The 13,363-nt window shown below is 58.4% G+C and overlaps 1 protein-coding gene across 1 annotated transcript in view; it reads right to left on the bottom strand.

Annotated features, from left to right (window-relative positions):
- Positions 1-990: 990 nt before the first annotated feature.
- The window catches only part of KMT2D (lysine methyltransferase 2D), a 37,004-nt gene continuing 24,631 nt past the window's right edge, over positions 991-13,363 (bottom strand). Inside the window, exons 40-55 of the mRNA XM_044915429.1 lie at positions 10,619-13,363; positions 10,342-10,482; positions 10,051-10,218; positions 9,734-9,893; positions 9,014-9,089; positions 8,628-8,803; positions 8,401-8,531; positions 7,629-7,761; positions 7,423-7,550; positions 6,134-7,274; positions 5,153-5,289; positions 4,927-5,057; positions 2,972-3,257; positions 2,655-2,728; positions 2,420-2,528; positions 991-2,262 (exon numbers count right to left, since the gene is read on the bottom strand). The exon at positions 10,619-13,363 is cut by the window's right edge and continues 114 nt beyond it. Of these exons, the coding sequence (XP_044771364.1) occupies positions 2,170-2,262; positions 2,420-2,528; positions 2,655-2,728; positions 2,972-3,257; positions 4,927-5,057; positions 5,153-5,289; positions 6,134-7,274; positions 7,423-7,550; positions 7,629-7,761; positions 8,401-8,531; positions 8,628-8,803; positions 9,014-9,089; positions 9,734-9,893; positions 10,051-10,218; positions 10,342-10,482; positions 10,619-13,363 (5,829 nt within the window). The 3' untranslated portion in view covers positions 991-2,169. The remainder of the gene's footprint in view (positions 2,263-2,419; positions 2,529-2,654; positions 2,729-2,971; positions 3,258-4,926; positions 5,058-5,152; positions 5,290-6,133; positions 7,275-7,422; positions 7,551-7,628; positions 7,762-8,400; positions 8,532-8,627; positions 8,804-9,013; positions 9,090-9,733; positions 9,894-10,050; positions 10,219-10,341; positions 10,483-10,618) is intronic.

The following is a 13,363-nucleotide window of genomic DNA, read 5'->3' as shown; positions in this document are numbered from 1 at the left end:
GACTCACAGGAGCCAATCTCCCCCTCCCTGTAGCCTAGACCTTTTGCTCTCGGAAAAGGAATATCCAATGGCTTTGGGGGCAGCAGCCCAGTCTCCCCGCTGTCTGATTTAATGACAGTGGTTTCTGTGGGGGTGGGGGGATGTTATTCTCTTAAACATTTGCAGCTTGAAACAGTTGAGGAAGCAGCTTTAAAAAAAAAAAAAATCTCCCTACCCCCATCAATCCGCAACCCCCCAAATTCAAAAACAAAACAAAACAAAACCTAAAATCACAACAGCGACCTTGCTCCCCCTCCAGCAGGCCCGCCCATCCACCGCCACCAAGCCCACCCCTACACTCCAGACATTTGATTCTTGAAAATATTAATTACAAAATGCCCTTTGCCCACAGCCCCTAGGAGAGAACTGCATATAAGCTTCATCTTCATCCCCACGCTCCCTACTTGAGGGGGTCTGGGGCCTCACCCACCCCCAACCTACCCCTACCCCCCAGGAAGAGGTTCAACTGCAGCACAAGCTTGGGCAGAAAGGGGGAAGGAAAGGGAGGCAGGGAACCCATCACCCTCTGGCTCCCCCTGGGGCCAGCTCACTTTTGTGCGTTATAACGTAGTCCAACTATACAACGGGGGTGAGAATTGCCCAGCCTCTATACCCCCACCTTACAGCAGTCACAGCCAGGGGGTGGGGAGGAGGGGGTGAGGAAAAGGGCGGTAGGTTGGGTAATGGAGGGGGCCCCCCCCACAAGGGGAGCTCCATGTGTCCGCCCCACGCCCCCCTACCATTTATAAACTGGTTTTGTAAAAAGAAAATAGATATATTTATATAGAATATATAAAGCACAAAAATTAGTAGTTTTACATTTGCTCTCCCCGGGGATGGGGGGAGAGGGGAGGGTTCTCACCTCCAGCCGGCTCCCCCATTCCCCACAAGACTATGTACAATCCCATGTATAAATAGATAAATACCCCCCACCCTCCCCGCGCTGACACTAAGCTCCCCACCCCCACATCACCACCCCTTCCCACCAGACCAGCAGCAGTTTGGTGACTGAGGGAAAGTGGGAGCTCCGGGCCACACCCTGCCTCACTGGGTATGGGCATGCCACTCAGGGATAGCCCTCACCCTACCACCCATCCACCCCATCCAGGGGCTGGAGGGCAAATGGGCTCATGATGGGGTTGGGAAAACAGGAGGGAGATATCCTGGTCCTAGGTTTAGCACACCCCTCCTGCCCCCATGTCCAGATGGAGAAGGAAGTCCTAGAGCAACTAGGGGCCAGTTATCCCCAATCTTCATCATTAGCCTCAACCACCATCCCATGCCCATAATTAAAAACAAAGATGGATTTTTTGTTGTTGTTTTTCTTCCTCTTCCTACCCCCCTTCCACCCACTCAGAAGAGGGCAGTGAGGTGGAAGAGAGGGTCGGGGCAGTAGGGGGCTTGGAGAGGGTCTCACATTTCAAAACAGCAAAAAATCCAACACTTAAATGAGGTAGGTGTGGGTGCGGGGTCTCCTTGCCCGGCTTGCCTGGCTTGCCCTCCTGGGCAGCTGGGCGCCTCTTTCCCGTTCATGTTGCATTTGTCAGAGTGGAAAACAAGGAAACACAACCCATAGAGAGACAGAAACACAGAGGAGAAGAGGGAGACAGAGACAGATTGAGAGGGAAGGGGATGGGAGTGAGGGTGGGGGCAGGACCCGGCAGGCAGGGCCAGGTGTGGGACCCGGCCTTTGGGATTGTCAAGCTTAGTCAAGTCTCTTTGCAGCCTTGAGTCGGGCCGGAGAGGTCGGTGGGAGCAGCAGGGCTGTGAGGCCCGGCCACACATCCTCCTCCCCCCTCCCTGCTGCCTCCCAGTTGCTTCTGGGTAGTTCCCGGCCCATATCCCCCTCAAACCTGAGATGCCCAATGGCTGCTTCTGTCTGGCCCCTCCTGGAGCTGGGGGCAGAGATGCCAGCCTGGGGGCCGGTGGCGGGGAAGAGGGTTGTCCCTGGTGCCCAGGGTGGGCTTGGCCTAGGGCCCTCTGCCCCAGCCTCCTGCTCCAGGGGCTCCGGTCAGCCGGCAGCCCCAGCCCTGGGTCCTGGCTCTGGCTGCTACCTCTCTTCCCCCTCATCCCTTTCAGGGAAGAGGTTGGGGGTGGGGGGACTCCCCTGCCTGGTAGCCTCTAAGCTTCTTAGTTCATCCATTTTCGACAATTCCAGGCTCCACAGTGGCAGGGGATCTTGTGCTGATCGTCCTCAAAGTCAAACTGATAGTCATAGGTCAGCTGGAAAGAGAAGAGGGTAGAATCGATGCCAGCCCCCCAGAGGGAGTGGGGGGCAGGCAGAGATCTGATCTGACAGCAGTGGCCTTGGAACTTGGTTCTGGGGAACTGAAGAGAAGCAGGAGCTGCTTTGTCACTCACACAGAACACTTCCTCTCACCTCCTCTCCTTTGGGGATTCGCCGGCTGGAGATGATGATGATTTTATCCTCCTTGTCAAACGTCACAACTTCCGCCACACAGTTAGGGGCACAGGAATGGTTAATGTACCTAAGCAGTGGGCCAGAGTCGGGGATGCCAGGCAACTGAGTTGGGAGGGTTTTGGTTCCTTCTTGGCCCACCCTGAGTGTCACCGCCAGGGACCCCTAAATTCCTCCTTCCTCATTCCTCTCTCACCTGGCAGGGCCTCCGGTCAACGTAGCATCAATCACATGTTCGTTGTTTATTCGGAACATGTAGATGCCTCGATTCTAGAAGGGAAGAAGTTGCAGAAGTGGGAAGAGTATCAGGGAATGGCAGCAGTGCTGGTGGTGGGATCAGGGAGCAGACTCGGGCAGCGGGCTTATCTTCATTTCCTGTTCTGCCTTTCTCTTCTCTCTCACCTCCTCCTCCTGCCACAGCTTTCCACCTACTCCCCTGACCCCAATTCAGCCCCTTGCTCCTTGGCGGAGAGGGCGCCCATAAACCAAGACAGCCCCTCTGCCAGGCCATACCTGCTCCTCATAGATTTTCTCCCGCCGGTTGGCCACCTCATTGCGAATGATGGTGCCAATATATTCGATGACCATCGTGTGCTTTTCTAGGTCCTTGGCGGCGTAGAGCCCCAGGCCCTGGATACGGGAGCGAGCCAGGTACACGTTGTTCTTCCACTCAGTGCGCAGGCGCCGGTACTGTGATGACTTGGAGTGCACAAACTGCTTGCTGTATGGGGTGTTGGTCTCGCCTGTGAAGGTGCTCTGATATGCCTTGGACATGCTGGTGCTGTTCAGGGTGTGAGGCCTGGGAGGTGACACAGGCCATGACAAGACAGCTCTCCCCCAGACCAAACACACCCCACCCGCCTCCTCCCTAGGATGTGCAACATGCCAGTTAGGGGCATGTGCTGTCTTGGAAATGGAGTGGAGGTGTGTGGGTCTTGGCTTTGGTGAGACAGCCACTAGTTGGGGGGACCCGTGCGACACCCGAGTGGCACAGAGAGCCCAGGATGGGGGGTGGGGGATGGAGGGAGGGGGGCACCAATTCCCCTACACTGAGCCCGCTCTCCCATCTCCCTGCCTTATTCCACCCTCCTGCCAAACATTACACAAGGCCACGCTCCTCTGGGGGGGTCTTCCCCAAGCAGCCCCGGCCTGGCATTTAAGCTCATGATTTGCTCAAACATCTGAGTTCTACCTCCTGCACATACTAGAAGCCCTGAAATTGGGGGCCGTGTCTACCACACTGGGCTGGATCTGAATTAAAAGTGGCTCTGAATTCACAGCCGAGAGGTGGTACCCTTTCCTTTCTTCAGACTGTCCCCTTCTCTGACATAACGTTGGGCTCTGTGCAGATGGCTCAGTGCAGGGGAATGACTGCTGCCTGGCAGGATGCCTCTTCACCACCCTAGGGCACCAGCCAAAATCTTGCCCATCCCAGAGCAGTGGTTTTCAAACGTTTTTGATTCTTTTTGATTTAGTAGAGATGTATTTTTTTCCTTGTTTCTTTAACGAAATGTTACTGGAATTCCAATACATAAACTAGATGAAAAGAGAATGCTTCCGGCTGAATCCAATTTGGGGAAGGGGGAGTTATGCACGGGGAGGGCCAAGTCCTGCTCACTCGGTTTATGTGTTCCAGGACTTTCTGAAACACACACAGTTTGAAAACCACTGTCGTAGAGCATCAAGGACTGGGGATGACTGGGGTAGTAGAGTCTGATGCTCTAGGCTACCCCAAGGAGCAACAGAAGGCCTTCGAGAAAACCCTGCTACAAGGATTCTGCCTCCCTCTACCCAGGGACCAAAGTCAGGCTACTGTGGTACACAGAAAGAGCAGTGAACCACAAGTCGAGAGGTAAGGTTCTGGTCCCAGCTGTGTGACCTTTGTCTAGTCACTTAACCTTTCTGGGTCTCAGTTTTCTCAGCTGTAAAATGGGGGTCATACCACCTGCCCTACCTACCTCATAAGGTTGTTGTGAGGATCAAATGAGATAATGGATGTGAAAACGCTTTGAAAAAAAAAGTATAAAGTGCTATACAAATGTAAGGTTTTATTATTTTTCTATTATATTTCTAATTATGTTTGACACCAACTCAGCCTGGGGAAGGGAAGGTGACCCTAGCCTTTATGGGGTGTCTCAGGCTTGGGAGAATCACAGGCCCCCTGGAAGCAAAATAAGAGAGGAAGGAGGTGACTGGCTCCCTTATCTACTGCATAAAATTTCACCACTGTCTACCCAGAACCTCCCCAACAGCCATTCCCAGGGTGCCCAAGATAAGTCTGTCCCAGACCCCAGGTCAACCCAGGACACCTGAGCAGCGTGGAAGAGGAGGAAAGGGATGACCTAAGTGATACCTGCATACCCTCTAATCAGGAGGCCTAGAGTGAACCCCCAAACCTTCATAATTGGCCAGAGGGCGCCTACCAACCCGCACTCCCACATCCCACGGCCCCCACCCTACAAGCTCACCGTTTGTAGTGTGTGAGGATTTTAGGCTCCGATCGGGCACAACCAGTGGGATTGATCATGAGTGGCAGCTCCATCAGGGGGTGGCGTCCATAGCGGAATAAATAGTTTTGACAGCTCTCCACTCCAGGCAGCTGTGGACACAGGTCGTGTGCTTGCCTTAGCCTGAGCGTTTTGGGGGCAGGACCAGAGTCCCCAGTGCCCACGTGGCCCCTGGCCCCCTCCTTACTGATTCAGCTATGCGCAGCACGGCGTGCACTGTAAGCCCAAAGAGCTCCTCGCCTTTCAGGTACTCGGGGAAGAGCCGCAGCATGTCGGCCTCTTTTCTCATGGCAGCCACAGGCTCAATGATGCGATTCCACACCGCTAAGAGGCAAGGAAAGAGAGCAGCCCTCAGAGGCAACTTCTGCTGACGGACCTCAGCCTAACCTCGATCGGGAGCGACGGTCCTTTTCTGTAGCCTGCCCACCTCCCTGCCACGAGGCTGTGTGGTTCTTCAGGACCCCCCGCTGGCCTCCCAGTCCCACTCTCCCTCAGCAAGCCAGCAGGCTTCCTACCCTGGAGGGGCACCAGAGAGCCCTAGGACACAGAGCCATGACCCCAGGACCCAGGAGACCCAGCACAGGCCACAGTGCCTACCCAACAGCCAGAACAATAGGCCTACTTTGGAGTTGGGAAGACTTGCGTTCAGGTTCTGGTACTGGCTACGGGCCCTTACACCAAACACTTAAATCTCTCTAAGGCTCTGTTTCTTTACGTATACACTGGGCAAAATGAAAGTACTTACCTCAGAGGGTGGCCATGAACAAAACAGCCTACGTCAATTACTTTAGTTTGTGGCGCACGGTACTTGCTTACTTATTTCTATCGTTAATGCTAAAGCTCAGAGCAAAAGAGCTCTGACCAGGGAAAAGCAATCGTAAGGAACTCATGGTTAGGAACAGGGTGAGCCAGGCCAGACGATGCGGTCTCAGAACCGTATTCTTGAGTCCGGCTGAGGATAGGAAAAGGAGCCAGCACACGTGAAGGAGACAAGCAGAAGGTCTTCAGCCACGGGGGGGTGCGAGGTGGCTGAGAGAGGCTAAAGCACTGCCTCTGGGGATCTCTAAAAGACCTCCACTGGCCCGAAGCCAGGGCAGGAAGATCCCGCGCGAAGACCCCGCGGATCCCTTCCACTTCCACATGAGCGTTTCCAGGGCCCCGTGCTCACCCTGGGGGGAGGCATCGGCGAAGACCAGGTCCTCCAGGCCCTGCTCCATGACTTTGATGATGAACTCGGGCCTCCCGTTGTTCTCGCCGATGGAGCAGCGGTAGCAGCAGCGGCGGTTGTTGGTGCGGAGGCTCCAGTAGATGCGCGTGGCCTCGTAGCCCACGGGATAGAGGGCAGTGGCGCTGTGGAAGTCAGCCATCTGATGAGGCAGCAGCTGTCCGATGGCGTGGAACACAAGGCCCCCCACGCGGAACATGTGCAGCCGCTCTCCCCGCTGGATGATACTGGCGATTTGCTTCACCTCATCCCGCTCGATGTAGACCCGCCGGAAGACAGCAAAAGAGCTCAGCTCCTGCTCACAGGGCCCCTTGATCTTATGCATTGGACACAGCATGGTCTTGTCCTTGAAGAACATGCACTTGGCGCGGATGGCGCAGGCGAAATGGTAGACGCTAGGGCACCGCATTCGATTGCAGCTGCTGGTGGCACCAGTGCGCTGGCACAGGGAGCACTTGGTTAGCAGTCCTCGGTGCAGGGCAACCTCCACGTTCATCAGCGCCCCGCCCTGAGTCTCGTAGACCTCCGTGGACCACAGGGCACAGTTGAGGTGCACCCACAGGTCCAGGTCCAGGTTCAGCAGGCGGGCAGGCCCATCAGTGGCCCCATCACCCTCCTCGTGACAGAAGCAGCAGCGCCGCATGTCACGAGGCACCTTGTCAGGTCGCAGGGCCGTGCCAAGCTGTTCCATAAACTCCGCCACTTCCCGCTCATCCTCCTGCCGCCCGCTGCCCTTCTGGATGGTCAGCAGCAGTCGCAGCCGCTTCCAGCGCACCCCCTTCCACTTCTTGAGGCGAGGGGGCCGGGAATCTTCACCTTCTTCGGGGGGCCGGGCTCGGGGCTTGGGTCGGGCCGATTCAGGGGATGAGGCCAGTGGCAGGGGCGATGGGACCGGTGGCTCAGCTGAGGGTTCAGCCGGGAGTTCAACCAAGGGTTCGGCAGGGGGGCTGGCAGGAGAGGGTGCCAAGGGGGATGGGGGCGGGGAGGGCTCTTCAGGGGGCGGGGCGGAGAGCTGTCGCACATCCAGATTGGAGACGTTGTAGGTGTAGCTGTGTTGGGTGGGTGGCTCTGGGGCGGGGCTCTCCTATGGGAGGGCACGGCCCGGTATCATCAGCGCCAGCTCCGCGCTTAATGAGCGCCCCCCTCCTCTCACCCAGATTCCACTCTCCCAAAAGCCCTCTGCCTTCTTCGCCCTGGCCAGACACCCACCGTCTTTTCTCCCCCCGACCCACCTGTTTCAGGAGGCTCAAGATGTCTAGCTGGCTCTTGAGGGTATAGCCGGGCAATACTGCGTCAAACTGCTTCAGCCAATCGGGGCCAGCTTCTGGGCTCTTGCCTCCCAGACCCTTCTCTTTCCCACCTGCAGGAAGGAAGGCGTCAGAACCTCCCACCAGAATACCTCCCTGCAGGTCCTGAGGAGATTTCCCGCCACACTCACCAGGGCCCTCAGCTTCCCCCTTCTTAGGTTCAATGCCCGCCCGGGCAGGGCTCTCCGGGAACAGCACCTCATAGGAGTTGGGGATCTTCATGCTTAGCAGCTCTGCTACCGCCACCATCACACCATTCAGGTTCTGCCAGGGCAGGGAAAGGGACGGGAGGGCCCGTCGGCGGTGTGGAGCGGGCGCCGCCACCAGCCTGGTGGGGACAGAACACCCGGAGCCCCGCTCCCCAAGTGGCCGGTCAGTCCCGCCCTTCTCACGCGTTTCCCCCACAGCACCTCTCCCACCTCTCTGCTGCAGTCGTTAACGGGCGCTCCACAAAGAGGGACCCGTGCCCACCAAGTTTAGGAATGACACACGCTATATGCACCACTTGGAAACTCACAATATACATTAGCAAATTAAAGAATCTGAGGAGTCCTGTAGTAAAGAAACTTGTTTTGTGGTTTCAACCGGGATTTCCAATTTTCTTTGACCACAAAACCCTGTCAACATTAAAAAATAAGAGTTCCGCCAAACGTGACTGGGGACATGCTGTCTTGCAGCATTCGTCGCATTATGTGCGCTCTCCTAATTTGCTGACTTGCGTCTCTCACTGGACTGTGAGCCCCTCGTGCTTTATTTACCCTAATCCTGCAGCCTTCAGCCCAGGCATTCACACACAGTAGGTCCTCGTACATAGTTCTGAGTGGATGAATTCATCCACACAAGCTCCAGGGACTGCCTTCTGACCAGGATCCCTCTGGCCTCCAAGGAACCCCCAGGACATACCTTGGCGGCAGCGGCAGAAACTGTCAGCATGACTGACACCTCACTTCCTTTGCCCTTTTCCCAAGCTGTGGCAGGTAGCTTTCCAGGGGCCTCCAGGTCCAGGGCCCCATAAGGTTTGGTGTCTGGGAAGACTGAATGAGAGAGGGACCTGTGTAAGCTCCAGCTGCCCTCTCCCCCAGCCTCGGACAAGCCAGCCCTGCCTGGCCCATGCCCAGAGCAGCCTCTACCTGGGATACTGGCCCGAGGAATGATGGGGATGACAGGGGAGAGAGCCCGGTCTTCCTGCTCCCACCGGCCTGAGCCCAGCTGAGGGAAACGAGTGGCCTCCTCCCCCAGGATGCTTTCGGGGGACGAAGCTGGCACAATGCTATCAGGAGAATCGCTGTCTTCATCACTTTCCATCCTATGGGCCAAAAGTAGACATTTGTTGGTACAGCCCTGCAGACTCCCCCAAGTAGACATTTGTTGGTACAGCGCTGCAGACTCCCCCTCCCAAATCTAGAAATTAGTAGATGTCATAGCCTTATGTGGCACCTGCCATTGGCTGAAGGGAAAAATGAGGCAACCTGCCCGCCACCCCATTCCTTACCCCATTTCCAGCCCCGCCCCCCACCTGACATCCTCAGTCTGATTGTGAGGGGGTGTAGGCAAGGCAGCCAGCAGGTCTAGACTCTTCACCTCTGAAGCATCTGAAGGGTAGGAAGGGAGAAGAAAAGTCAGGCTGGTGGCCAGAGCTCACGGGGCTGTCTCCCCCAAATTTCAGGCCTAACTAGTACAAGACCTAGCTTAGCTCTCATGACCGCTGTTGTCTACCCACCCACCTACCTACAAGTCTGGGGCAGATAAGCTGCGTCTGTCGAGCCTTTCCTACGTGCCAGGCACTGGGCTCTGTTCATCAAGTTTTAACAACTTCGGCAGAGAAATATTCTAACATCTATTTTCAGTGAGGAAACTGGGGCCCACCCAAGTCAATCATGTTACTTAGCCGTGGTAACACAGCTAAATACATACAAGAACCAGAGAATTCAAATCCCGATTTGACTGGCATTCTATACCCACTAAAGCACCGTAGGCTGTGCCTCATAAACAAAAGCCTCATCAACACTCTTTCCTCCTACCACTTCCTCTGTCGCCTATGCTCTGGACTCCTTGCTTCCAACAAGTCAGCCCTAAAGAGGCCCTTCCCTAGCTCAGGTACCCTGTTCATGTGCACACACGGGACTACAGGCGATCACTCCTGTCTCAAACCGTATGAGAGGGCACATGGACCGACCTGGACCCCAGCCACCAAACCCCACCAGAGAACGAGAGGCCCACGCTGCTCCTGCCTTACCCCTCAGGGTCCCTTCAGTATCCCGGGCAGAGGCAGCATCCTTGGGGTGTTCCCCCAGCTCTTCAGATGGAGTGACGCCATTCACCATCTTCTGCTGCACCGATGGGGGTGGGGTGGGGGGCAGCGACGAGGGTGGTGTCGGCGGGTTACTCAGGTTATTCTGGGGGTGGGGTGGGGTGTTGTGTGCAAGATGGCAGAGGGAGAATGACGTAATCTCCTGGCCCCCCCACGACATCAGCAATATCCTCATCTTCCACTCCCACCTCCACCTCCCCAAGAACCTCGTCATCCCCAAAAGGTATTGCCGTTTTTCTGACCTTGGTAAGCAGCTGGGAATAGTAGTCAGGGCCAGTGGGCAGTGCCCCACTTCCAAAGGCCCCCCTCAGCTGGCACTGCCCATTGACCGGGCAGCCACTGCCAAAGGGAGCAAAGAGGCTAAAATTGGCGGTGATGGTAGGCTCCGTTAGGGGCAGCAGGGACAGCTCCTAGGAGGGGCAAGATGACAAGGTTGGAAATCTGCAGAGTGAACATCTCTGCCACTGCACAGCTGGGGGCCAGCGTGCCCCCTATCCTGGGATGGGACCAGGGGGCTGGCTCCTGGGGGTCACCTGTTTCAGCTGTTTCAGCAAGGCCTCGCTGGCCCTGACCCCGTCCTCCTTCCGCAGCTTCTTTCGGGAGCTCACCAACCTGTCGCTTGCCTTCTGCACCCGCTTGGGCTTCGGTGTCACAGGCTTCCTTGCTGCTGTATCCTAAGCCAGATAAACCCACAGTGAAGGCTGCGGTCTTCCTCAGAGCCCTCACCTCTTCTCTGTGAACCAGACCTGCTCATGTTGCCCCGGGTTGCAATCCCCACTCTATCTGCTCCAATCTATCTAGAGCACTCACCTCCTTGTTGCTGGGGGTACCCTGTAGTTTCTGCTCCAGCCCAGCCAGCTTGCTGTCAATGTGCCCGTTGATCTCAGCTCGCAGCCCCTCGGGCCCCCGCCCAGTGCTGAGTTGCACATTCTTTGCCCGTAGAAGCTTCTGCAAGAGCAGATGCCCGGCCTCTGAGCGGGGGCCTGCCAGCAGGAGGTGGTTGCTGGTACCTGGTGCCCCTATTGGCTCCCCGTTGGCCTCCCTCTTCACCGCCTGGGCTCCCAGGGCACATGGCTCCTCCCGAGGCTCCTGCTTGATGCTGAGATGGGGTGGCTCAGGCACTGCCTGCCCGTTCACCTGCTCCAGATGTCCAGGTACCAGGCTGCTCTGCTCTGGCTTCTGGGCTTCTACTAGGTTGTCTGGGGGGTCCCAAGGTCCCAGCCCCTTGCCAAAGAAGGTATCCGCAAGCTGGGCAGCAGCAGGTGAGACCCTCCCAGGAGGCAGCTCCAAGGATGGCCCCTGGGGTTTTGGGGTCCCTGGCTGGGTGGGGGGGAGCTGGGCCTCAGAGGGGAGCTGGGATGGGACGAGGGGGCTGGCTCCGGGGGGCTGTGAGGAAGGTCTCTTTGGCTCTTGGGGGCTGGATGGTGGAGGTGTGGGATGGACAGGGCCGAGGACCGGTCCTGCGGCTAAGGCTCCTTGTGGGGCGGGGAGCCGGGGTGGGCCCTGAGGTCGAAGCCCTGCCCCTAGCTCCTGGAGGGGGCCAGTCTGGGATCCAGGGAAGCCCCCAAGCTGGGGCTGGCGGCCCAGGAGGCCCTGGAGGGGAGAGGACTGGGCCCCAGGCTCCTGGTAGGGGGGTGCCTGGCGCACTGCCGGACTCTGCTGCAGCTGCCGTTGCATGAGGAGCGCCTGTAGCTGCTGCTGCTGCTGCGGGCTCAAGTGCCGCAGCTGGGGGTTTTTGGCCAGGACTCCTTGGAGCTGCGCTCGAAGTTGACCCACCGTTGGCATGACTCCAGGCCCAGGCAGGCCCGGCCCAGACTGGGGGACAGATCCTGCTTTGGCAGGCTGTGGCCCTGCGTTATTTTGCACCGGCCGCTCTAGTCCAAGGGGCTGTTGGGAGCCCAGAAGGTTCTGGGTCATGGTCCCAGGCTGCTCCCCTAAAGGAACAGAGGACTGGGCCAGCAGGTGGGGCATGGCTGAGGCCTCTGAGGATGAGCCGCTGCCTGCCTGCCCATGGCTTCCCACACCTGCCGTGTGGAGCAAGTTAACTTGCTGCTGCTGGGGCCCTGGGAGCCTCAGAGACGGCTGCAGCTGCGCAGGGCCGGGCTGCGGCTGGGCCTGCGGCTGGACAAGCAGGAGCTGCGAGTCCCCGGACAGCGAGGGCTTCACCTCCCCAGGTTCAGTGGCCGCCGACTCGGGAACAGCCCCTAGGGCTAGCGGCGCCCCCTGATGTGTGGACGGCCCCTCTGCGGCCTCTGGAGGAACAGCCGTCTCTACCATGCTCTGCTCCTTGCCCGTCAGGACGGCGGCACCCAGGGTTCCAGGGCTAGAAAAGTGTTGCGCAGGCTTGGCCAGCATGCCTGGGCCGAGGGGCCCCTGCTGCTGCGGCTGCTGCGGCTGCTGCGGCTGCTGCGGCGGAGACAGTAAAGTTCGACTCTGGTTCAAGAGGCCCATCTGCTGCTGTGGCTGCGGCTGCGGCGGCTGCTGCTGCTGCTGAAATTGCTGCTGCTGCTGCTGCTGTTGCAGTTGCTGCTGAAATTGCTGCTGCTGCTGGAGCTGCTGCTGCTGCTGAAATTGCTGCTGCTGCTGGAGCTGCTGCTGCTGGAGCTGCTGCTGCTGCTGCTGCTGCTGCTGCTGCTGGAGCTGCTGCTGCTGCAAGGCGGCCATGGGCTGAGCGCTGAGTTTGGGCTGCCCGGCATGCGGCATCAGGCCCTGCTGCAGATGGGAAAGGCCCGCCATGGATCCCTGCTGTTGGTGTTGGTGCTGCTGCTGCTGCTGCTGCTGCTGGGCCGTGACCAGCCGGTGTCCCATAAGGCCCTGAGCCTGCTGCGCCAGCTGGGGGGAACTCAGCACCCGGGACTGGGTCAGAAGCACCTGTCTGTGAGGACCCTGGGGGCCCAAAGCTCCAGGGTGCTGCTGCTGCTGCTGCTGTAACACTGCCACCTGCGCAGGGCCCAGCATGCCCTGGGGCCCCTGGGGTGGCTGTGGGGACAGCTGCTGGACCAAGAGGCCCGGATGGCTGCTGGGAGGCAGAAGCCCCTGGGGCTTGGGACCCAGAGCCTGGTTTGCCTGTATGCCCAGGCTCTGCTGCTGTTGCTGCTGGACTGCCACCTGTCCCAGGAGGTGCTGCTGCTGCTGCTGCTGCTGCAGTTTCTGGGCTAGCTGCATGCGCTGCTGCTGGAGCTGCAGCTGCCTTTCCTGTAGAAGTCTCGACTCAGGTCCTAGGCTTCGAAGAGCCAGGTTGCCAGGGAAAAAGCCCCCTGAGGGGCCAGCCAAGGCCCCAGCCCCACCAGAATGTTGCTGTTGCTGCTGCTGGGCCAGGGAGGTGTTGAGGAAAGGGCCACCAGGCTGTCCAGGGAGTGTCATGCCTCCTGGGGGCAGGCGAAGACCTGCCGCTTGCCCACCCGGAGGCCCCTGCGGTGGCTGCAGCCCATGGCCCGGGAGCAGCTGCCCAGGGAGCTTGGTGAGGAGCCGGGGACTCTGGGAAGGGCTAAGGGCCAGCACAGCCGAGTGCTGCTGCTGCTGCTGCTGCTGCTGCTGCTGCTGCTGCTGCTGCTG

This window comes from Neomonachus schauinslandi, chromosome 5 (assembly GCF_002201575.2).
Source record: "Neomonachus schauinslandi chromosome 5, ASM220157v2, whole genome shotgun sequence".
In the NCBI taxonomy this organism is placed as follows: domain Eukaryota; kingdom Metazoa; phylum Chordata; class Mammalia; order Carnivora; family Phocidae; genus Neomonachus; species Neomonachus schauinslandi.
This window is presented reverse-complemented; position numbering and strand designations above follow the sequence as displayed.